This window comes from Plecotus auritus, assembly GCF_963455305.1.
Source record: "Plecotus auritus genome assembly, chromosome: 4".
NCBI classification, from domain to species: Eukaryota; Metazoa; Chordata; class Mammalia; order Chiroptera; family Vespertilionidae; genus Plecotus; species Plecotus auritus.
Window position 1 is genome coordinate 125,410,989 of NC_137775.1, and position 24,812 is coordinate 125,435,800.

A 24,812-nucleotide genomic window follows, 5' to 3' on the forward strand; every position below is an offset into this window, starting at 1 on the left:
ATTTTTCTTTCATAAACAACATTGATTTCTTTAGCTAATTCATAGTCTGTAATTAAGGAATATGTGCCAAAGGATAGCATATAGTTTTTTAATGTCATCATTCTATACCTCTGTTGAGTACAATGATTAGGTTTTTAGTTTGATGCATTTGGTGTTCTTTAAAATTCTGACTACCTCTGTCTTAATTAATAATAAATTTCTACTATAATAGGTGCCATTTTTCTTCCTATCTTAAAGACTAGAACTTTCTCTTCCAAATTTTATAATTATCTATTTTTATTAACTCTTTAAAAATGTAGGGCTTTAAAAAGACCAATTAGACATAATAAAACTTTTATTTAAGATTTATTGGACCTAAATTGATATGACCGCAGGCAAGAAATGAATGTTCACAGTATTTTTAGGGGATGTTGAAATTATTTTACTCATCTAACCTATTATAATATTTACTAGAGGCCCGGTGCATGAAATTCATGCACGGAGCAGGGGTTCGCTCAGCCCAGCCTGCACCCACTCCAATCGGGGACCCATCAGAGGATGTCTGACCGCCAGTTTAGGCCCGATCCCTGTGGGTGGTCAGACACCCCTCTCACAATCTGGGACCACTGGCTCCTAACCACTCACCTGCCTGCCTGCCTGCCTGATTGCCCCTAACCCCTCTGCCTGCCTGCCTGCCTGATCTCCCCTAACTGCCCTCCCCTGCCGGCCTGATCTCATCCCCAACTGCCTCTGCCTGATCACCCCTAACTGCTGTCCTGATCTCACCCCCAACTGCCCTCCCCTGCCATCCTGGTTGCCCCCAACTTCCCTCCCCTGCCGGCCTGATCTCGCCCCCAACAGCCCTCCCCTGCCGGCCTGATCTCGCTCCTAACTGCTCTCTCCTGCTGGCCTGATTGCCCCTAACTGCCTCTGCCTGCCTGATCACCCCTAACTGCCTTCCCCTGCTGGCCTGATCTCGTCCCCAAATGCCCTCCTCTGCCAGAAAATTTGGTTCTGATTGGTCAGTTTCTATGCCAGTCAGCATCAAAAGCTCTGCCTCCTAGGCAGCCATTGGCTCCTCACAGTTTACCCAGATTTGGTTCTGATTGGTAATTTCTATGCCAGTCAGCGTCAAAAGCTCCGCCTTCTAGTCAGCCATTGGCTCCTCACAGTTGACCCATATTTGGTTCTGATTTGTCAGTTTCTATGCCATTCATCGTCAAAAGCTCTGCCTCCTAGGTAGCCATTGGCTCCTTACATTCTCTCAGATTTGGTTCTGATTTGTCCGTTTCTATGCCAGTCAGTGTCTCTGGGCCTATCAACGGGGCCTGATCAGACAGGCGGGGCTGATCAGCAGCCCCAGTGGAGGCCTGGAGAGAAATTGAGGCATGGCTGTTGGCCAGGCCAGGAGAGAAAAAGAGGCAAGTTCTGATCAACGGCTGCCACAGAGGCTACAGGTCAGACCCTGCCTCTCTCTCTGCAGGCCTCTCTTCAGGCCTAATCCGCAGCTCCCAAGGCAGTCAGTGCTGGTTCGGGGCACTGGCAGCGGCCCCAGTCTGGTCGCGAGGCTTCGGTCGTAATGGTCGTTACAACCCTGGCTCTTTATTATATAGATTTTGATTTTTTTTTTCCTTTTTTAAAAATATCTTTATTGTGTAGATTATTACAGTTGTTCCTCGCTCCCCGCCCATAGCACCCCTCCACCCGGTTCCCACCCCACCCTCTGCCCTTACCCCCCCCCCCTCACTGTCCTCATCCATAGGTGTACGATTTTTGTCCAGTCTCTTCCCGCACCCCCCACACCCCTTTCCCTCTGAGAATTGTCAGTCCACTCCCTTTCTATGCCCCTGATTCTATTATATTCACCAGTTTAGTCTGTTCATCAGATTTTTTTATTCACTTGATTTTTAGATTCACTTGTTGATAGATATGTATTTGTTGTTCATAATTTTTATCTTTACCCTTTTCTCCTTCTTCCTCTTCTTTTGTTTTTCTTTTTTTCCTTCTTCCTCTTCTTAAAGAATACCTTTCAGCATTTCATATAATACTGGTTTGGTGGTGATGAACTCATTTAGCTTTTTCTTATCTGTGAAGCTCTTTATCTGACCTCCAATTCTGAATAATAGCTTTGCTGGGTAAAGTAATCTTGGTTGTAGGTTCTTGCTATTCATCACTTTGAATACTTCTTGCCACTCCCATCTGGCCTGCATAGTTTCTGTTGAGAAATCAGCTGACAGTCATATGGGTACTCTCTTGTAGGTAACTAACTGTTTTTCTCTTGCTGCTTTTTTTTTTTAAAATATATTTTATTGATATTCTACAGAGAGGAAGGGAGAGGGATAGAGAGCTAGAAACATCGATGAGAGAGAAACATCGATCAGCCGCCTCCTGCACACCTCCCACTGGGGATGTGCCCGCAACCAAGGTACATGCCCTTGACCGGAATCGAACCCGAGACCCTTCAGTCCACAGGCCAACGCCCCATCCACTGAGCCAAACCAGTTTCGGCCTCTTGCTGCTTTTAATATTCTCTCTTTGTCTTTTGCTCTTGACATTTTAATTATGATGTGTCTTGGTGTGGTCCTCTTTGGATTCCTTTTGTTTGGGGTTCTCTGTGCTTCCTGGACTTGTCAGTCTATTTCTTTCACCAGGTGGGGGAAGTTTTCTGTCATTATTTCTTCAAATAGGTTTTCAATATTTTGCTCTCTCTCTTCTTCTGGCACCCCCATAATTTGGATGTTGGTACGCTGGAAGTTGTCCCAGAGGCTCCTTACAGTATCTTCATATTTTTGGATTCTTTTTTCTTTTTGCTTTTCCAGTTGAGTGTTTTTTGCTTCTTCGTATTTTAAATCTTTGACTTGATTCTTGCTAACTTCTAGTCTGCTGTTGGATCTCTGTATATTATTCTTTATTTCAGTCAGTGTATGCTGAATTTCTAGTTGGTCCTTTTTCATATCCTCCAGGGTCTCACTAAATTTATTGGCGGTTTCTAGAAAACTCTTGAAAAACCTTATAACTGTGGTTTTGAACTCTATATCCATTAGTTTGCTTTCCTCCATTTCTGTCATTTGTGACCTGTTTCTTTGTCTCCCCATTTTGGCTGTTTTCCTGAGTTGATAGAGTGGCTTTGTGTGCTAGGTGTCCTATAGGGCCCAGTGGCTCAGCCTCCCCAGTTACCTGAGGTGGACACTCTTGGTGCACCCCTTTGTGGGCTGTGTGCACAGTCTTCTTGTAGTTAAGCCTTGATTGTTGTTGGTATCACTGGGAGGAATTGGCCTCCAGGCCAATTGGCTGTGAGGATCAGCTGTGTTTATGGTGGGAGAACTTCTGTGCTGGAGACACCCTTATGGGGTAAGACTTGCTTCAGTGGGGCTTTGGTGCTCCCTGAGTCTGCCCCCTGAGTGTGTCCCTTATGGATCTGAGAAGTTGTAATCTGGATGGTCCCACTCTGACCACTGGTACACTGGCTCTTGGATCTTCAAGGAGGTGCTAATCTAGCCTCTGCCTGAGGCCACCCAGCAGGAGCTATGGAGAGATCTGCAGATTCCTCTTCTTTGTTTGGGGTTTGGAGGTGCCCAGATGAGGCCCAGCTGTGAAGCAGTGCAAGCTGCTGTGGGGCCTTGGGCCTTCTTTTGGATGTTCTGGGTCTCTCTGACCCAGCTGCAGTTTGTTAGGTAATTTTAGATTGCAAAGGGCCAGGACATTCATATGCAAAAGCCTCTGCGCACAGCTTGGGTGGGGTGGGAGGTCTCAGGGATCATCAGGGCGGAGCAAACGGCAATGGCTGACCTTCAGCCCTGCCCTAAGAGGCCCCCGCGTCTCAGTGTCCCGTGGTAATCGCTGAAAGCACCTCAGAGAGAAAGCCGCCCTCATCTTCCGGCCCAATGCCAGACATTCCAGTTTCCCCCTGAATGAGTCTGGGTCCCCAGAGTCTCACCTGGAACTGGAGTTCAGAGCTGTCAGGAGCTTGTGTCTCCCTCCCGATTGAAAAAGACAATTGCATCCTCAATTGCCAGCCCTTTCCGCGCATGCGCGCCTCGTACCTCTGCCCTTTACTTCCGCAGCTCTTCTGAGTCTCAGTGTGCTTTTCTCTTTCCTTCTAGTTGTAGAATTTCCACTCAGCCAGCCTTCCTGTGGTTCTGGATGATGTCCGTTTTGTCTTTTAGTTGTAGTTTTGAAGTGGTTGTGCGAGGCAGCAATTTCAGGTGTTTACCTATGCCGCCATCTTGTTTTCTTAGATTTTGATTTTTTATGTCACAAGTTGCTTGCAGATTTCTTTTTTTCTTCATCTTTTTCTAAAGTTGTGTTCTTGTCTCAGGTGGGGCAGAGCTTAGCATGACATCAATTTTCTTGCTCCTGAGCTCTTGATTTACCCATGAAATGAAACCTGTGCTTCATTAGATCGTCTTTTAAATTCTTTACTCTGCACAGTTATCTCCCAAGCCATTTTCTGCTGTTGTAATAAATTCTTACCACTTGCCTATAGAGACTTTGAAAGTGATAAAACTTGACCTAAAACTTTTAAAGAAAAAAGTAGTATTTCATACCTTTAGTTATTTTTAAATCATGGCCTTGAAATTGATATCCAGAGCAGTAGAGTCTTCTTGATGTGCTTAGTTCCATGTTCTTTCTGTCGCCCACCTTGTGTAAGCTATTTTTTACACCAGACTTGTGTCCTTTTTCTAGAAATGTTTATTGTTGTAGAGTCCTGCGCTGTTTAATGGTGGGGATACATTCTGAGAAATGTGTCATTAGGTGATTATGCAGTGCACTTTCACAGACTAAGATGGTCTAGCCCAGTGGTCGGCAAACTCATTAGTCAACAGAGCCAAATATCAACAGTACAATGATTGAAATTTCTTTTGAGAGCCAAAAACCGACTTCTGCGCATGGGCCATGAAGTTTCAATCACACTGTACGTGCGTGCCCACATGTGGTATTTTGTGGAAGAGCCACACTCAAGGGGCCAAAAAGCCGCATGTGGCTCGCGAGCCGCAGTTTGCCAACCACTGGTCTAGCCTAGTGCACATCTGCCTAGGCTACATGGGATAGCTTATTGCTCCTAAGCTACAAGCCTGTATAGCATGTGACTGTACTGAATATGGTAGGCAATTGTAACAGTGGTAAATATTTCTGTATCTAAACAAACATAAAAATGTAAAAATACAATATAAAAGATTAAAAATGGTACACCTGTATAGGGCACTAACCATGAATGGAGCTTGCAGGATTGGAAGTTGCTCTGGATGAGTCAGTGAGTGTTGAGTGAATGTGAAGCCTAGAGCATTACTGTACTTTCCTGTAGATGTTATAAACACTGCACACTTAGACTACACTAAACTTATAAAACACAAGAGTAAATCAAGCACAAGAGAAAATGATGCAATCAACAGACAGTAAGCATAAGATATGTGAGGCTACTGTTGGCATAACACAGCATACTCTTTTACAGCAAATAAGTAGACAGAGTACACTCTAAAATAATGATAAAAACGTACTATAGTAAATACGTAAACCGTAATATAGTCGTTTATTATCATTAGCAAGTATTATGTACTATACATAATTGTAAGTGCTGTACTCTTATATACCTGAAGGTACGGTAGGTTTGTTTACACCAGCATCATCACAAACACATGAGTAATGCCTTGCAACATTAAGACAGCTACAGTGTCACTAGGCAATAGGAATTCCAACTCCCACTGTTGTATATGCTGCCCATCGTTGACCAAAACGTCATTATGCAACACCCACTATATTCCTGTAAAGATTCATTATTTGATTCTTAGAAAAGTAACAACACAGTTGTTAAATGGTCTCTTTCTATTATCATTGATTGTGTTTAGACTTACCAGTTTAAAACAGAAATGTCACTTTTAACTATTTTCTTATCAATTTAATGATTTATTTGCTATAAATATAATGTCTACAATTTGGATACATTACACATTTTTAGAGAAATGTACCTTTCTTACTTACAAATTGGTATTGTTGAATCATGACCTCTAATGTCTATATTTTACATTTACTTACCTGACCTCAAAAAGTTAAAGAATTTTTTTTTTTTATTGATTTCAGAGAGGGAGAGAGAGAGAGAGATAGAAACATCAATGATGAGAGAGAATCATTGATCAGCTGCCTCCTGCAGGTCCCTACTGGGAATGGAGCCCACAACCCGGGTATGTGCCCTTGACCGGGAACCGAACCTGGGACCCTTCGAACCTCAGGCTGGCATTCTATCCAAACCAGCCAGCATTTTCTCCATGAAATAGGAATAGTTTTTTGTTTTGGTTTGGTTTTTTTAAAGGAAAAGGGTAAGAGAAGTGGAAGGCATGGACTTAGGAAGTAATCCAAGATAGGATGTGCAGGGAATTTCCAGGGTCCCGGTGAAAGGAAGGTCCAGGACATCTGTTGTGAGCAGGCTACCATGCAGAAGTCAGCAGGAGGATGCAATCTCTGCAGGGAAGGCTGTAATTTACAAAGTCATAATTTATAAACACTGAAGATCAATTTTATAACAATTATAATCTGCTGGGAAGTTAGAATATGGAGAAACGGGGAAAGGACTGCTTGGGTTGAAGTTAGGGGTGGGAAGAAGGTGCAGTTTATTTGTGGAAACTTTTCTGAATCTCACGAATTATGAGCCATAACCTTCAGATAGTTCTGTGGATAGGCAAACTTTAGGAGGAATGTTTACACCGTGTTGGTGGACTATATACCTCAAACAAATTTTAGAGAAAGAGGATTGAATATAGAAGTGAGTGAGTTTGTATAGTTGATAATTTCTTAACTAGGTACATACTTCTGCCCTTTTTATATTAGGCACACATATACCATCCCTATGCTTTCTAAGCTAATCTTAGAGTACAAAAAAAGTCTTATAGAATAAGCCTGGGCATTGTGTTTCCTGTTGATGATAAAAATGCAGATTTTTCCACTAAAATGCAATGACTTTATTTCTAAAGGTTGAATTGAATGATTCTCACAGCATAATTTCAGCTGATTAAATTTGGGAAACTGAAAGTCATATAATCCTATGTAATGAAAGCCTAGTATGCAAATTGACCGAACGACAGAACAACCGGTTGCTATGACACACACTAACCACCAGGGGGCAGACAATCAACACAGGAACTGCCCACAGGCCCCAGGCCAGCCAAGGCAGGTGCCAGCGGGGCCCCTCCCTCTCCCCCATCACTCTGCTGGTCTCTCTGCAGAGGGAGACAACTGGTGGGGGGGCGGGGGGGCTGGCCAGCAAGCCGGTGACTCCAGGCCGGCCAAGGCAGGTGCCATCGGGGCCCCCAGTCACTCCTCCAGTTGCCCCACAGAGGGAGGCGACTGGCAGCGGGGGGCGGGTCGGCAAGCGGGTGGAACTTATTTTCCTTGAGCTGCTTATAAATTAGTTGACTAAATAAAAGTTTTCTTAAAAATTAAAACATTACATAGTTTACTTATCCAGAACAATTTTATTTTAAAAATGTGGACATAATTTATATACAGTAAAATACATAATTTTTAGTATATAATTTTATGAGTTTTGATAAACATGGATATTTGGAGAGCAGGGACATATGGAACTGTCACGACAGTAAAGATAATAGAACTGTTGTATCATCCCCCAGAATTCTTCTGTCCCCTTTGGAATCAACCACTGATCTGTTTTCTGTCCTTACAATTTGCAAAAATGTCATATAAATGGAGTCATGCATTTGAGATTCATCCTTGTTGCCTATATTCTTTTCATTAAGGAATATTTCATTGTGTGAGAGTACCACAGTTTGTCCATTCCCTGATAAGGGACATTTAGGATATTTCCGGGTTGGGGTGAGTGCAGGTAAATTCAGGCCATATTCTATGGGTTCCAAATCTGTTTCTGTACCATGATTTGACTTCCTTTTAGTAAGGCTGCCGTGATTGTCAGAGTGCTGCTCTGCATGTTTACATGATAAACACAGGGTTGTCTCTTCCCTTAACATTTGCCAAGTCCTGGTTTCTTTTCTCAGTATTGTACCCATGAACAGGAAATAGATGGTGAGCAGTCCCAACCAAATGAAAATATTTAGATGCTTGTTCTTTGCAGGACTCCTGAGGGCAAGCATATTCTTCAAATTTTGGAAGATTTTAGGGTTTTTCAAGTCTGATCGCAGAGAAATTTTTCCCCTCCACATTAGGGATATGAAGCTACGCTTACACTGACAGGCTCTGCAGCTTCCTTCTCATTTGGGAAGCAGACCATGCCAGCTCCTTCTGCCCTTCGGTCTGTCCTTACTTTTCTTGCAAGTTTGGAAACTTTGCTTAGCCGTGCCGCCCTCCCTTAATAATTCGTAAAGGAGTAGAGTTAGGAAAGAAAATGGAAAGTTGTCTTTTGTGTTGAGGACGCCTCAGGTTAGAATGCCAGCCTCCCATGCTCAGGGCTTTCTTCCAGCTCAGCGCTCCTACAACTGTCCTCTGGATCCATGCTCCTAGGAGCGGAGCCCGGAGCCTGGAGCCTGGAACATGGCTCTCCTCCACTCAAACCTGAGCCTGAGCGAGCTGCTCTGCCAACTAAGGACACAGTGTGAGAACTGGAAACTGCAGACAGCACTCGATGAAAGGTTATTGATGGCCTAGCTTCTGCATCTTTCTTCTCTGTTTTCTTATAATTTTGTTTTCCAGTCAGTGTTTTTCTCTAGGGTTCTCTCCTGTGTTCACTCACTCCTGTTAAACTTGCACCTAACTGAATTTTGTGCCCTCTCCCAGTCTCCTCACACACTTTACCATGAAACATTGATAGCCAGCCAGACAAGATTGGTTTCAAATTTTTTAGTGCTTTGTGGTATTGTTGGAGCTGGAGAAGATTCCCAAGAATGCCGGCCCAACCCCTACCCCCCGCCAGGGCTCCATTTATACCAAGAGATTACCTTGGTGTACAGCTGGCTCCTTACAGAGATTCATAAGCTCATTCTGTGAATTAAAATGTCATTTGGGCTATAGAGCCTGGGCTGTGGAAGGAGGAAGTGTGGAGTGGTGGATGACGTTTTTGCCTTCTGGGTAGGGGACATACTGATGATTTGTCTTCCAGATAGCTACAGAAGTAATTCTCCTGGTCAGGAGAGCCCTGCAAAGGTAGATAACTATGGCAATGAGTTATCACCATGCACCCTAAAACGAGAGTGTGTTTGCTTCAGTATCCTTAGCTTCAGTTCTGATCTCCACTCTGGGTTTCCTGTATACCTGTACTTCTTGTACACACAGATTTTGCTGCTTCACTGTTAAGATTGGTTGGCCCCAAACAGCATAGTGCTCCGGAGTCTGTTAGCCTCAGGCCAGTCAGCCCTGTAAAGACAGGATGGTGTGCCCTCCCAGGGGAGACCCTTCCTGGCTTGCTGGAGTGGCCAGCATAGGACATGGCTGTACCTCCAGGAAGCTTCATCAAGTTTGATGCTCTTTCCAGTTCAGTTTCTCAAGTGCTGGTGGAGTGTCCCCATGGTACTGTAATAAGCTCTTGCATGTATTTGTTTTTTGGTTCTTTTTCCTATGATGTTCATCAAAGAGTGGTTGTGGTGATGAGAACTAATTAGTGAGCTTCATTATTAGCAGTTCCCATATGAGACTTGCATGTGATAATCCTGAGTGGTTAATTGTTAACTAATAGGTTTACTTTGATTGCCATTTCCCTGTGCTGTTTTGTGTGAGTTGTGATGTTCCCCTTCCCAGTGTTAACTGTGTTAATGCCTACTATAATGGGTATTTTCCGTGGAAAAATCATAGAACTCACTTTGCTAACATCGAGTACAAACTGACAACCTAAAACCCGGTTCGAGAATTCACAGAACTTTGATTTATGTCAGTTCTGTTCTAGGATGCAGATGACCTAGTTGTCTACCTAGTGTTCTCAGGACCTTGGTCCTATACCTCAGTATAAGGATCCTGCTTCCCCTGCTCTCCCCCGACGCCCACCCCAAACTTTTTCCCTCTCCCAGACTTGATAGTCCACAGTACTAAGTTATTGTAAACATGTATCTGCTTACACAGCAAGATACTTAGTTAAGATAAGTTGCAATTTAACTACTAAAGGGGATTTCTTTCAGTCCTTGACGTGGACCCACATTTGGAAGAGGTTTGGGCTGACAGGTCAGAAGTGAGGGGAGAGTAGGAGTATATAATTAAAGTACCTTTATAACCTTTATCTCTCTCTCTCTAAGGACCATCCTGCCCATCTTCAGGGTCATTCAGAACCTCGCTCCTATAAGTTTGAGGTATAGATATTAACATCCTTTGAAATGAAGTCACCCCAGGCACATTTGTTGCATCATTACTTTCTCAATTTCAAGGTGCATTGAGGACGCAGAAACATTCCTTAAAGAGATGCCATCCACAATAGCAGGTTAAATGTAGCTAATGTATCCTTAAATTAGCTCTTGTACTCTTTCTAAGAGTATACGAACACACTTATATATGGTTTGTTTTGGAGTACAGGTAATGTGAAAACTAGCAGTGCAATCAAACAGACTTATCTGCTCAGAAAGTTGCTTCTTGATTAGCTACACCATTGGAGGGGAATATTGGTAGAGAAAGCATTAAACTGTGGCTAATTTATCTACTCAGATTCTCAAAGCCTGAGCCATTGTAGTACCAGGTAACTACTAGTATGTCAGGTAGATTGTCAGACCTGTAAATAAACCACACCATAGGAAACCTGGGGCTGAGAGTCCCTGCAACTAGATATGGAATGCTGGGGTTCTTAATCCAGAATCTAGAAGGGTTCAGGAATCTGGAGAAGGCGCTATGTATAAATAATTAAAGAGTCCAGAGACGAAACATAATTTTGGAAGGCATTATGGGGAGCTAAAGGAACTAAGTTCTCCTTGTCTCAGGACCCCTTGCTTTTTATTAACACAAATTGTCCTAAGGCAAGGTAGATATACATCAAAGGCCAGGGTTTGGTATACAGAATCCATTGTCAGATTGGAGGAATTGCCTTCGGCTGTTCAGGTGTTTGGCCAGTAGGAGGCAATAACATGTATATTGAAATGCCCTCAGCTGTCTGGCAGCAAGCAATCATCTATGCAAATCTTTTTCAGGTTTGGGGAAATGCCCTCAGCCATTCCAGATGATTCAGCCTTGCTGACATGCTGGAATTGGCTTCTGGCAATGGAAGCAGAAATGTTGGGTGTTTAGTAGTCTTCCTCTGAAATCACCATTCTATTGTAACCCTCAGTGTTACCTATTAAAATCTGAGGCCTTTAACTTTATTTTTAAAAATACGTTATATAATTATCTAACCACTATGCTCTACACCTCAAACTAATATAAAATAATATTGAATGTAAACTGTAATTAGGAAAAAAAAGACCATCCAAAATAAAGTTGCCAAATTAAAGTATCTACCCAGTCTCTGTCAGGAAAAAAAACAAACATAAAAGAAAACGAATAAACATGTAACCCCTCACCCTCCACCCCCCAAATAAACAACTCTTAAAGTTTTCCCTGATAGTAGTTCCCAAGTATAAAAATTATACACTATATAGCATTGGATACATTTGAATTCAAGTGCTCCATATTAGTTTTGTGATCGTGAATAAATTATGTAACCTCAAACAAATAAAAAATAATAAAATCTTATTTATCTGTATAAAAAATAAAATATATTTTGAAGTTCTAAAGTTATAAAGAAATCCTTAATTTCACTAATTCTCTCAGTAGGTCCTTCTTCAGGATTATTGGAAGAGAATTTAAAATGTCATGTTAATGACATCGTTTGAACTTGATCACTTCACCATCGTCTGTATGATCCACGTGGCATCTTTAATTCTGCAGTAGGGCCTAAATTGGTCTCTGTTATACTGTTCCTCATAATTGTTTTCTCTTATTTACCTTTTATTGCAACCTTAGAAATGAGTATAAGAGAGTGAAGCATATTGTTCTACTTGCATGGGCTCTTTGGAAGGCAAATCGTTTGACCACATTTAGTCAGTTTTATAGTAATACAGTCAAACTCCTAATATGAATAATTTTCATAGCTAAATTAGCAGGGAATAATTTATGGCTACATCACCTGACAAAATTTGTCAATTGGTCTTACTGGTCTTTTCATTTGTGCCACTGAAACAAATACTAAAGGTTTCAAGAATTTTTATATTGAAAAGGTACATGCCTGCGGGGGTTCTTGTTCCAGCAGGGTTCAGCAATCTGGAGAAAGGCTGTGTGTAACTTAAGTAAGAGTCCAGAGATGAAAGATAATTTTGAAAGGCATTGGGGGTCAGAGGAGCCTAGCTAAAGGAGCTAAGTTCTCCTTGTCTTAGGACCCCTTGCTTTTTATTAACACAAATTGTCCTAAGGCAAGGTGGAGATATACACTTCAAAGGGTAGGATTTTCGTACAGAAGCATTGTCAGATTGGGGAATAGCCTTCAGCTGTTCAGGTGTTTGGCCAGTAGGAGGCAATAATATGTAGATTGAAATGCCCTGAGCTGTCCGGCAGCAAACAATCAATTTAATGCATCCTTTTCAGGTTTGGGGAAATGTATTTAGCCATTCCAACAGGCGATAACATATGTGACTCAGCCCTTGTTGAGTCCCCAAGTTCCATCAACCTTTTGATGAAACTCTTGCAATTATGACATGCTGGAACTGGCTTCCGGCAATGCCAATCAAAGGAAGTGCTTGAAGAGACATTATTGTCTGCTTGTAACTGAGATTTGAAAGAGCTGACATCTTTTGGTGATTACATTTAATTTGGTTGACTTTGTAAGAATTTTTTATTCCTAAAAGTCTATCAACTTGGGTGGAATTTCTTTCTTGTCCCTAGACAGGTGGTCTGTAGACATAGCATCTTCTTCAAGCCTTTGGAACACTTACCTCTTGAGGATAGAGGAGCTCCATGTGTTGTCTTACAGTTTTGCCTCTGGAAATAAACATGGCCAATTCTGATAGGTCTTTAAAATTTGCTTTTATGCCTTCGATTGACATAGTTGGCTTTCCCTTCTAATCTTTGTCATAATTAATGGCATGCCAGATTCTCTTTGCTGTCTTCCCATGTGTTGTTTCTGGAATAGGACTGTTGTAGGTGGAGACTTAGGAGGAGTCAGGAGCATGTGGTTTTTCTTTTTAGTTATTATTACATGGCTAAGAGTAGGTACCTTTGCTTCTCTTTGACCTCAGGACCAGTCTAGTACAACTTCCTTTTTAGTGTTAACATTAAAGACATACCTCTATGTGTGTGCACATCTTTTTTTCTGATAAATACATCCAAAAGATGGTGATGAGCAAAAATTTCTTTCTGAAAAATAATAGATTATTGCAGTCTTAAGGGAAAGGGCCTTCTCTTCAAAGACATTAAGTTGCCTCATTATTTGCAATAATCAGTTTGATAATTGTTGTTGAGTTGCTGGCTCAGCTCATGAATAATGTCCCAGATTTAGACAAGTATGGCAAAAGGATTTTAATGAGGTAGTGCTTTCTTACCCATGGAACATTTGTCTTGCTTGACTGTTCTGGACTTCAGCCAACTGCCAGAAAGGCCTTTCCCCACTGTATATGTAGAGTGGAATATGTGTTGCTTAAGTGTTCATTGAGAGGAGTTTCCAACCCACTAACGCTCCTTGTGCCATTACCTTTTTCCAATGTGCCATTGGAGACACAGAGAACAGATGACTGTCTCTCCTTTTCTCTGAGAATCTGTTTGAAGAGAAGGATGAATCTCATTACTATAAATACTGTTTTCACTCCAGCCTACCTCCCTGCTTCCAAAGCAGAGCCCCTTTGGCTTCTGTGAACACTCTCAAATATTTGGTGGCCTCTTAAATTTTCATTATCTAATGTGCATTAATTTAGATGCAATAGCTCTGTTGCTAGGAGCAGAGTTAGCAAGGAAGAGCTTGGCCTGCTTATGTTGCAGGCATCAGGAAAGTGTGCAGAGTTTGCTGCCCTCAAAGGGAGTAGGAAATTCTGGCTGGGCTGCAAACCACAGAAATTCTTACATTCAGGAACTGTTACCCCAGCACATGCAATGTGATATTTTGATTCTTGCTTATTCTGTCATCTATTGAAGTAGCTTGAGAGAGACTGAAAGGATTGGAAGGCTCTGCATCCTCTGTAGCTTAGAGCTCTGAGGTTCGAATGCCCATAATTTGGTACTCTTGAGGGTAGAATGCATGTACTCACTTCATGTGGATGTGTGAGAAGAGTTTAGAAAGTGCTGTGTGGTTTCATGGTTTTATTTTTTCTACTAGAGGCCCGGTGCATGAATTTGTGCATGGGTAGAGTCCCTAGGCCTGGCCAGCAATCAGAGCCAATAGGGGCCTTCCAGCTGCTGGCTGGAGCCTCCCTTCCCTGGCTGCCAGCTGGGGCCTTCCTTCGTTCCCTGGTGGTCAGTGGACATCAAAGCGAGCTATCGAACTCCCAATCTCCTGGTTGAACTCCTGAGGGGATACTTTGCATGTTAGCCTTTTATATATATACTAGAGGCCCATTGCACAATATTCGTGCAAGAATAGGCCTTCCTTCCCTTGGCTTCACTCCCAGCTGCCCGGGAGCTGGCAAGTCCCTGCTCCCGGACCACCCAGGAGCAAGCAAGTCCTCACTTCTGTCCGAAGCACCACCCCTATAGCTCCCTCCGCCACCACCCCTCCCCCTCATAGCAGGCGTCCTGCCCCTCCTGGCCGCTCCGTGCCTGCATATGCAAATTGACCCATCATCTTTGTTGGGTTAATTTGCATACTCACTCTGATTGGCTGTGGGCATAGTGGAGGTACAATCAGTTTACGTGTTTGTCTATTATTAGGTAAGATAGATAATTATTTGTACTGTAATTATTCTTGGGATTGGTTCCCAAGGAGCACATCCTACTGTTACAGATTTCCCAGACTGGGAACAGAGCAGTGTGCCTAGGTCCTGGCTCGTCCCTGAAAAGCTCCAAGAGCAGGGCTTGCTGTACTGGTGCCCAAATAAGGCTGCGTTATTCTCTCCTGTAAGTGAGCCCTGAGTCTACATAACCTACTGAAGGTGGAAGATGAACTGCTTTGGGTTTCCTGGGAAAGGGCTTAGGGGCTATATCACATAGCCTGAGGGTCACTTTGTTTCTTAATGAAAATTAAAGGTTAAATTAAACTACATAGAACTTTAGTATTGTTCTTCTCTCAATTTCATGTAGAAGAAATAGGAGCTCTTTCCTGTCCCAGAGAAGGAGTGAAATTATCATTAAAGCACATTCCTCACTTGTATTGTATATCCATCGATTGCTGTAACTGAACAGAGGGAAGCAGAGAGTCAGTGAGAATGTTCTGAAAACTTTTGGTTAATTCTATCTCTTCTATGGAAGTCACATGGATATCTGTCTAGTTTATGTCATGTTTTTAGGAATGTCTAATTTTGCAGGTTTATTGGCCTAGCATCCCGTGGTTTGCGAGACTGTGTCCTAAACCAGAGTGAAAGGAACATTAACCTGAATCCCATTACATGTCTAAGGATTCTTTCTTCCTTTCTCCACTAGGATACCCAAAAAGCAAAGCAGTTCCTGCCCTTTCTCCAGCGGGCAGGTCGTTCCGAAGCTGTGGTGGAATATGTCTTCAGTGGTTCTCGTCTCAAGCTATATTTGCCAAAGGAAACTTGCCTTATCACCTTCTTGCTCGCAGGTATGTTTTACTAGTATGTGTTATGTGTTGCTGTGGAAATTCTTCCTGGAGCTCAGAAGTCATTTCCAGAGGTCACATGCCTTCTTTCCCTGTGTCTTACATAGCCCTGAGCCCACAACATTCCTAGATTTAGTCCTTCTGTCACTGGGCCCTCTCCTGTTCCTCATTTCCACCAACACTGGGATGCAGGAATAGAGTAGTTTAAACGACAGGACGTATCCTCAGACAATCTGAGTGAAGGGAATTCCAGGCATAGAAAACTTTTAATGATGGAATTCTCACAGTTGGTATTTCCTATTTGGAATAGAGCCTGCCCCCATCATGCTAGTCCTGGGCAGGCCTCAGAGGAGCTGAACACCTGCCTTGTAGTTCCCCAGGCAGTGCCGGTTGTCTCTCTCATATTCTTTTCAAATGTCATTAGGATCTAAGTCCTTGATGAAACCCCATATGACATACCTTCACAGGCTCCTGCACTGAGGTTGGCGTACTATGGCAAGCCTTTCTTTCTTTGCTGACTGAATATACATCTTTCTTATTCTGTTCTTTCTAGTAGCTTAATATTTCACAAGACAGCCAGACTGTGTATAAATTGTGCTCTTTGAGCAATTTATATTTATACATTAATGGAGCAAATCTCTTCATTTCTTCCCTATTGGTAAGTAACAGCCATTTGTTCAGTCAGGACTTTTAAGAAACTGTAGACTTTGAGAGAAAGTGTCATTTTATACCCTGCTCCCCACCCCATACACACGAAAACACTCACTCACTCACAAAGGACTTACTCTCCTGTGTTACCCCGATGTGCACTGTGTTTCTGAGGCCATCCTGCTGCCTCAGCGCTGCTTCTCTCATGTTCTCGAATAGAATTGACCTTGGGGGACACAAAAAGGGTGCCCTGTTTGTTGTCCCTGCCATGTTGCCTCAGCCTCCTCTTCTAGAAGGCACTGATAGTTTCTTTTCTTTCAGGGTGTCCCTTGGCCCCAGCCAAATGGATTGTTGTATGAGATAAAGCCCTCCCTGAACACAGGACCGTCACTTCTGGTTGAGGCTCTTGCACACTCTAGTTAATGACCTCTCCACAGCTCTGCAGGCTTCCTGAGGGGCTAATTGAGGCCTGACACAAAGCTTAGAGGCAGCTATGGATGAGAAAGGCCGCAACAAATCCACACCTCATTTCTGCGAATGTGTGTTGTAGTTAACGGAGGGGTAGTGTGGCAGTGCGCGAGTCCTTCATGCAGCCATTGTGCCCTTAAGATTTCTATAGTGAAGTTCTTAGCAGTAACTTCTTGCTGTTACAGCATTTGAGGTATATATTTATCTCATCCTTTGCTCTCTACCTGCACAACAAAAGCTTCTTTTTGGCATTGTAGAGCTTCATCCAGAGGTGTGAAAGAAAAACAGTATTATTCTTTTTTCTGGGAAACTTGGCCACAGATCTGTAGGGGAAAGAAAACATTGTAGTTCTGGCTTCTAAACTCAAAACCACCTGAATGGAGCTGGCTTTTAGCTTGGATCTATCTTGGTGGGAGTTTTTTTCAGAAGCCTTCTGGTTGTACCTTACTTAAACACCGCAGTCTGATCACTCAACCCGGCATCAGCTAGTTCCTCTGTGGACTTGGCATTATTCTAAGCTTAGCAATTCAAAAGGCATTGCCTGAGTTCCCTTACATTCTGAAAGACAGATTATACAAGCAAATGAATGATAAAAATGTAAGCTTTTACATCTATCTCCTGCACTTATGTTATGCATCTTCTGGTTTCTTTAGAAACATGGCAAGGATACGGGACATTGAAGTCGTCAGAGAAAGCAGATCTCCATTTGAATCATGGCTCTACTCCACTCAGGCAGAGACTTAGAGAGATTGCTTATCCAGTTCAAGCCTCAGTTTATACATCAGTTAACCAGAAAGAGTATCATGCCTCTCAGGATTGTTGTGAAAGTTTCATGAGATGAGAGAAGGGTGTAGAATAAGCCTGCAATAAAGTAGATCATCACTACATGTATTTCCTTCCTCATTCCTTCACAAAGACCTTGTGAGTTCTTACCTAGAGCTCTCCTTAACTCTTATATGTAATGGCCATAGGTCATAGTGTCCATGGTAGAGCCATAATTATATACTGATGGAAATAACTCAAGAAAAGGCACTATTCTAGTCTCCTCCTGACTGACGAGCTCACTGAATGGAAGGCAACTGGCTTTTCCTTTGAGACTTCGTAGCAAGGAATTCTACATCATCCTCGTAAGACTAGGTTCTAAGTCTCAGGAAGCTCTAGAGGGTAGACAGACATGTAAACAAACTTCAGTGTTGGGCACTAGGTGAGATAATAGAGTCATTTACAATGCACAGAAGTAGCACAAAGACGGAAATGATTGGTTATTAAGCCGGGCATCAGAGAATGCCTCCTTGAGGATCTGCTATCTGAGCTGTGTTTAGAAGGACAAATAGAAGTTTGCAATGTTGGGGGAGAGTAGAGGTGGAGGTGGAGAGGAAGGCTCGAGATAGAGATTATAGCATGTACAAAGCTGTAGAGGTTTCGGATACCCTGATGAGTCTAGGCAACCATGAACCCTTCGGTATCAGTGGAGTATAAACAATGAGTGATGGGTTGAAATTGGAAATATGGACAGGAGCTAGTCTTTTTTTTTTTTTAATTGTCGGAGCTAGTCTTCTTGGGTTAAGAAAATTCATTTTGGTGGATATATTGGGCTAAATGAGGCCGGGGGTTGGGAGAGCAGTTAAGAAGCAAGAGGGATAGAGGCCTGAAATCTGGCAGTGGGAAAGAAAAGAGATTGGAAAAGTATCGAGGAGGGAGACTTGATAATTTGGGAAATAACTGGATTTTTTTTTTTTTTAAATCATGGATAGGAGATGATGTTAAAATGTAGGAGAGAAAATAAAGCATTATTTGAGTAGGCAGAGTGTGATGTCTAAAAGCAACACGAAAGTAAGAACAGGTTTTAGGAAGAGATCGTTGATTTGACTTTAGACATGTAATATTTGAGGTCAGCAGAGGGGCCTAGGCAAATTATTCATGTGGAGGAGCCATCAGCATACAGGCAATAGGTAAAACTGTTGCAGTGCCTAGAGGACTGGTGTGGAAAGAATAAACACCCTAGAAAGTTCTGACCTGTGAGGAGTAGGCTAAGCATTCAAGAAAGAAAATGTGGTCAAAGGATTGAAGGAGAACCCCAAGAGAGTAGTCTTTGGAAATGGGGGAAGTTGGAATTCCAAGGAGTTAGCAGTGTGAGATTTTACCTAAAAGATCAAGTAGGTAAAAACTATGAAGTTATTTTCTTATTTATCACTTAACTCAATTTATCACTTCACTCATTGGTGACCTTTGTCAGTGCAATTACCATCAGAGTTGATTCAGTCAAAGGCAGATTACAGGCAGTTGGGGAATAAATGTGGGAAATAAGGAACAGAATTAAAAATAGATTGCTTTTCACAAAAATCTGACAGAATGGAAAAGGAATACAGAAAAGTGAAAGCTAAGGGTCTAGGTAACATTCTAAGGATGTCAGCATTTGAGTACTTTTGTAATTGTAGTTCTTATTCAAGATTGGAACAGAATGTGGCATGTATAGTTGGAAATGCTATTCAATATACCTATTTTCATAATACCAATTACAGAAAGTAAAACTCAACAAAATCTTTTTGGCAAATGAGAATACTAAAAAGATGGAGTGAGCAAATATAGGCAACATGAGAACTACTGGTCTGATTTCTGAGGAGAAGGAACTAAGAAAGAATGTAGAGAAGTGACTAATAAAGTAGTGACCTGGAAGAGATGGAATGAATAAAATGGATAGAGGACATGGGTGGAGGGAGTATCCTTAGAGAGAGAAGGACCCCTGGTTCTCTGAGACCACCTACAACTCTGAGAGTGAGTGGACACACAGCCCGGTTTTCATGCTGTGGAGTTGTCCACCTAGCTACACAGTGATCCTCGGGGCACAGCTTTGAGCTCTCTGTGGGGTCTCTCTGCACCATGTAAGAATGTTGGTCTGCTGGAAATGATGTCTCTGCAGCCAGGAGAAAGTTTGGGTTGTGATTCTCAAGGGGAAAGTCAAGATAATTGTTCGGCAGCCCATATGGGCTGTTCTCATTAATCGCAGCCTTTTGGAGAGCCCTCTGGACTTCAAGACGAGGTGGACACTTTCCATTTTTATGTGGCCTTTTTTAGGCAGACGGCTCCACAGCTTGATAGGGAGTGGCATTTGGCCCAAGCCAGCTGGCTTCTCTGTCACGGTTCCTGCACCCCTGTACGTGGGATGATTGCTTGGTCAGATGGGATAGCAGGTGGGGCTGGGCAACGTCAGCTGTAGCTAACAGGTTAGTGCCTCCTGAAGGCTCTTGCCCTTTAGTCCTTTGAGCACCTGGCTTAGGTTTGGTCGGTGAGCAGGTGACCTTACACCATCAGAACTGAGACTGTTCAAGGTCCCTTCGCCTGCTGCTTTGGTCGCCTCCTGTGCATACTTACCGCATTCCCGCATTCTTGGAGGCAGTCAGTCGTCCTGAGTTAACAGGAAGTCAAGAACCGAGGCAGCCTGCATTTGTTTAAAGGTATTCTTTTTCCTCACCTAGCATTTAGTGAGCTCCATATATTCCCTTTCAGTAGAACAAAAGCAGTTTACCAGCCATCTTTAGTTTACTTTCACTTGTCATGTGTGTCCATTTTACTTAGTTTTTTGTCTAAAGGGATTCTGGGGCACATATTGGCAAATAGTTTGGCTTTTGATTCTGATTTTTATTTAATAGCACCAGCGGGAATGGAGTGTGTCCTATTGCTATGACCTTTATGTTACATGTCCTTATTTTGAATTACCTTCTTAGCTCTGAGGTATGTGGGTCATGTCGAGGGCACAGTTCAGGAAAGTTGTCCTCTTGGCTGAGCCTAGCAGGTATTAAGTTAGTGCCTGTAAACCAAATGCCTGAAATGGAAGAGAAGAATAGAGGTTTCAATGTAAAGTAGTCTAAGGAGTCTTATATCAGATTTGGAGTCTTCTGCTAACTTACTGAGTGGGCCCACCCCGTTTGCGTTTTCATGTTATAAAGGTGAGACAGTGGTATGTATGAGGAATTATGGACTGAGGCAGGTTTGGGGTGGGGAGAGTGGAAGTCAGTCACCTTACTTGGAACTCATGCTACAAACTACCTAGAGGGCAGCAGCTGCCTGGCAGGGGGATCCCATGTGCATCACAGCAGGTGACTTATGATTAACCGGTTACCTAGTCATATGAAACAAGACTAGAAAATGAGACTTCCCTCTGCCTGCCCTTTTGCATTTTCCAATACATTTTCTCTTTTTTTAATTACAGCTCCCCTCTGGAGCTACATTATGACAAGGGAAGCAATGAGAAAAGGTTCTAGATGTCTGGGCTTTGATAAGTATTGGTGGTGAATATGTGAATGGTGAGCTAAAAGTTTGACTGTGTGTCCTTCCACCCTGAATGCCTTTAAATAAAGTACTTCATTTCCTTCTTCCTCTTTAACGTCTCATCCTATAGGTATATCAACTGCCTCTTTCAATAAACTAAAAACTTCTAATGGGAGAGGAGAGGGATGGTGAACAGAAATATTCTCATCTTCTGGCCCCAGGATGGTGGATCCCCATTGATTACAAGTGCCTAAACAAATTAAACAATTAAAGCCAATGTATGTTTAAGTGAGAAATCCCATTTTGCTATCACAGAGGTGCTAATGAATCAGGCTGTTATTGTGGTTGTGTTTGCTGGGCTTCTATTCTTAATTAAGCAATTATAGGGTCTGCTGATACTTATGAATTTCTTTCAGATGCTTTAATTGAATTGCAACTTAATGGATATGTGTAAAATGGGGAATTCTTTCTCTTGGGACTTCCCAGTTTGAGCCTGTCTCCAACACCTACTTGCTTTTAGTTGGGCCCCATGACTGGAAATGGGCAGCTTGACAGATTTTCAGAGGCTGCTCTAGTTCTTTGCTACTAAAGATATCATTATATGAATTATATAAATTATGTTCTTGTCAGGAAATCCTAGAGCGTCACTTGTAGGCATTAGCACAATAAACAGGTTTGGGGAGCCTTTTTTAATGAGGCCAAGATTTTTGCAACCCTGCTATAAGAAAGGTAGTCTTTCATAGATGATGGATGATATATAAATTAATGAGATAGTTTCTTCTTTCTTGAATAACTTTTAGTCTAATGTTAACAAACATACGGAAAACTTGAACAAGGGGGAAAAAAGGAGTTGTAAAAAGGATATGCAACATCATGAGAATGCAGAGAAAAGAACAATTAATTGGGGAATGGAAAAGAATTCCTAAGGGAGATGGCATTTGAGGATCCAAGAAGATCTGGAACGTTTTCCTTTGGCAGGCTGGGTGTGATTAGTCCAGGCAAAAACAACATAGCCTATATTAGTTCTGAGGAAGAGTTGCCTAAAAGAAATGGGGTACTCATCAATCATTTTTCTCTCTGCTTTTGTATGGGACTGTCAATCTCCTCAGCTCTCCTGCTGTTGAGTGTCCCGCTTAGTGCTCTGCCCTCAGTTACCAGTGTGCAGGCATACCATACCATCACCCACTGGTCACGTGAATGAAAGTCAAGCCACGATTAGAGCCTGATTATCTCCCATCTTTAGATCGTGAATCATCCCCAGAATGAGCCTCATCATGCTTGTGGGTCATTCAATTGCATGGCTATTAAATAATTTATTTCCACTAGGCACTATGCTAGGAATATAGAAATGCGTAAGATATCTTTCCAGCTTTCAAGCAAAGTAGTTGTTTTTATTGAAGCAAAGAATATATAAGCATGAAGTAAAAAGTACATTTTTGAGACAGGTAAGAGTAGGGGAAACATGCCTTAAATACCGGGTAAATGGAAAAATCAGATTTTTATAAAACAATAGCAGTAAATATTGTGATACTGTCAGAAAGGCTACAGCCCTAGTCCATAACCCAGAAGTAAAGGATCCAGAGAAGGGTGGAGCCGAGTGTGGGCTCCGCCTGGGGAGAGCAGGCCTGGAGTATGATGTTACACCTGAGGACCACCCTTGTAGAAAGGAAAGACCTCAGCACACTACAGAAGTTTCAGAGGCGAGTGACCAGGATAGTAAGAGACATAAATGCCAGTGGGCCTGGCAGCAGGAATCAAAGGAGACTTCCAGGACACAATGGAGTGTTTTAGGGTAAAAGGGGCAGAGATTCGATTTGTTCAGTAGCCATTTCAAATATTTTGCAGATTGAGATAGAGGTAATAAATAGAGACATCAATGAAAATAATATTTGTTCGGTATGGTTTAATGGCAGTCACAGACCTTGGAACTAGGACACTTAAATTCTGCTCTCCTGCCTCCTAGTTCATTTCCATCAGACTGGTCTGCATATTTTGGGGTGATGCTGGGACCTAGAGGTGAGGGAGACAGCAAGGCCCATATGGTAGTTCTGTACCTGCCTGTCTAGATACTAAGGGAGAGATAGACCTAGTGGTGGCACCACCTTCCATGGAGAAAGTCTGAGGATGGTGCAGCCTTGTAATTGGGATGTTGAGTACTCACCATCTCAGTTGGGTTTTTTTTTTTGTTTGTTTGTTTGTTTGTTTGTTTGTTTTTAAATATATTTTATTGATTTTTTACAGAGAGGAAGGAAGAGGGATAGAGAGTTAGAAACATCAATGAGAGAGAAACATTGATCAGCTGCCTCCTGCACACCTCCTACTGGGGATGTGCCCGCAACCAAGGTACATGCCCTTGACGGGGATCGAACCTGGGACCCTTGAGTCCGCAGGCCGACACTCTATCCACTGAGCCAAACCGGTTAGGGCTCAGTTGGGTTTTTTGTGCCAAGAAAAGAAATACAATGATTTATCCCCAGCTTTTGTATTACATTGATTGTCTCTGGATGGATCAAAGTTAAGTCAAAAGAATCCTCACCTCCTAAGTCCTTTGACTTCTACATTTTACCATTGCTTTTTACTCTTGCTTTGGAGTTTAAAATAGATGAGACAAGGGAAAACTGTCCTGACAGGATCAGGCCTATTCTGTGTAGAGCTATTAAGAGCCAGGGGAGTATGGTTCGAAGGGTGAGACATCTGGGCTTTTCCCTGAGGGTCCCTCTTCCTTTCTTTATCCTCCCCTACTACTTTAAGGTTCTTTCTGAGTCTCTTGAAGGTTATCTAGGATAGCTTCCTCCTGGTGGGCATGGGGAGAGGAATGGGCATCTTACAGCAGTTTGATGGCTCCTCTATGCTGGAGTGTTTCCAATACCAGCACCTGTCTCTGGTTGTGCCCAGATACTTCAGTTCTAATCCTGTTTTTGTGGTTTTCCCAGTAATATACATTTTAGTGTCGATATTTCCATGCCATCTTGTCAACCTGTTGGCATTTCCCAGCAACCATTTAGTAGCAGTGGTGATAAGCAGCAGCATCCAGGATTGGGCTACTCACCACTACCTCTGCCCTGTGGGGGTGTCTATTTGACCAGCCTAATGGTAGAAGATGGCAGGAACAGGAGAGGGAGTGTAAACAGTGTGGTAATATGAAATTAAAGGAAATGCTTTGAAATCATGTAATGGGCAGCCCTGGGGTGAGCAGTGCACACTGCCTGTAAGACTAATCTTGGTTACTATGGGAACCACCTCTTACATCCCGCTTTCAAACAGAGATATAACTGAATTTTTTAAAAAAAATAGTTCCTGCCCCACTGGTGTGGTTCAGTAGTTAAGCGACCCAGGAACCCAGAGGTCAAGGTTCAATTCCCGCTTAGGGCACATGCCCAGGTTGCGGGCTTGATCCCCAGTAAGGGGCGTGCAGGAGGCAGCTGATCAGTGATTCTCTCGCATCATTGATGTTTTCTCTTCCACTCCCTTCCCCGCTCTATTTAAAAAGGAAAAGTTCATCATTGAAAAAATATCTTTGCACCAAACCCCAGGTGTTTGCTCACTTTAGATTCCTTTCAGAAAGTTTTCCTGAGGCTTCCCCAAACTAATGGGCTGGATTAGCCAGTCTCTTCTTGGCTTTTTATATAAATTTTGAACGAATGGCATTAACATGGGAATTAGAACACACTAGGTGTCCAGGGGGACAGCAAGCCCAAGCACACTGTCATCTTGCCCCTGAGGGGCACTCCAGTTTTTCACTCAGGGAAATGGTCAGGACTCCTGGTGCAGAATGTGCTTCCTCATGCCAGCCCCATGCATGAGGGTCTCTGAGAAAGCCCAAGGAGTTGCTCTCGGT

General features: G+C 42.7%; 2 protein-coding genes across 2 annotated transcripts in view; one reads left to right on the forward strand and one right to left on the reverse strand.

Moving 5' to 3' along the window:
- SND1 (staphylococcal nuclease and tudor domain containing 1) overlaps positions 1 to 24,812 on the forward strand; it is a 495,060-nt gene that overhangs the window by 316,688 nt on the left and 153,560 nt on the right. Inside the window, exon 15 of the mRNA XM_080663510.1 lies at positions 15,451 to 15,592. Coding sequence (XP_080519636.1) covers positions 15,451 to 15,592 — 142 coding nt within the window. The remainder of the gene's footprint in view (positions 1 to 15,450; positions 15,593 to 24,812) is intronic.
- LRRC4 (leucine rich repeat containing 4) overlaps positions 1 to 24,812 on the reverse strand; it is a 146,878-nt gene that overhangs the window by 32,442 nt on the left and 89,624 nt on the right. Inside the window, exons 3-4 of the mRNA XM_080663512.1 lie at positions 20,423 to 20,528; positions 13,574 to 13,637 (exon numbers count right to left, since the gene is read on the reverse strand). Coding sequence (XP_080519638.1) covers positions 13,574 to 13,637; positions 20,423 to 20,528 — 170 coding nt within the window. The remainder of the gene's footprint in view (positions 1 to 13,573; positions 13,638 to 20,422; positions 20,529 to 24,812) is intronic.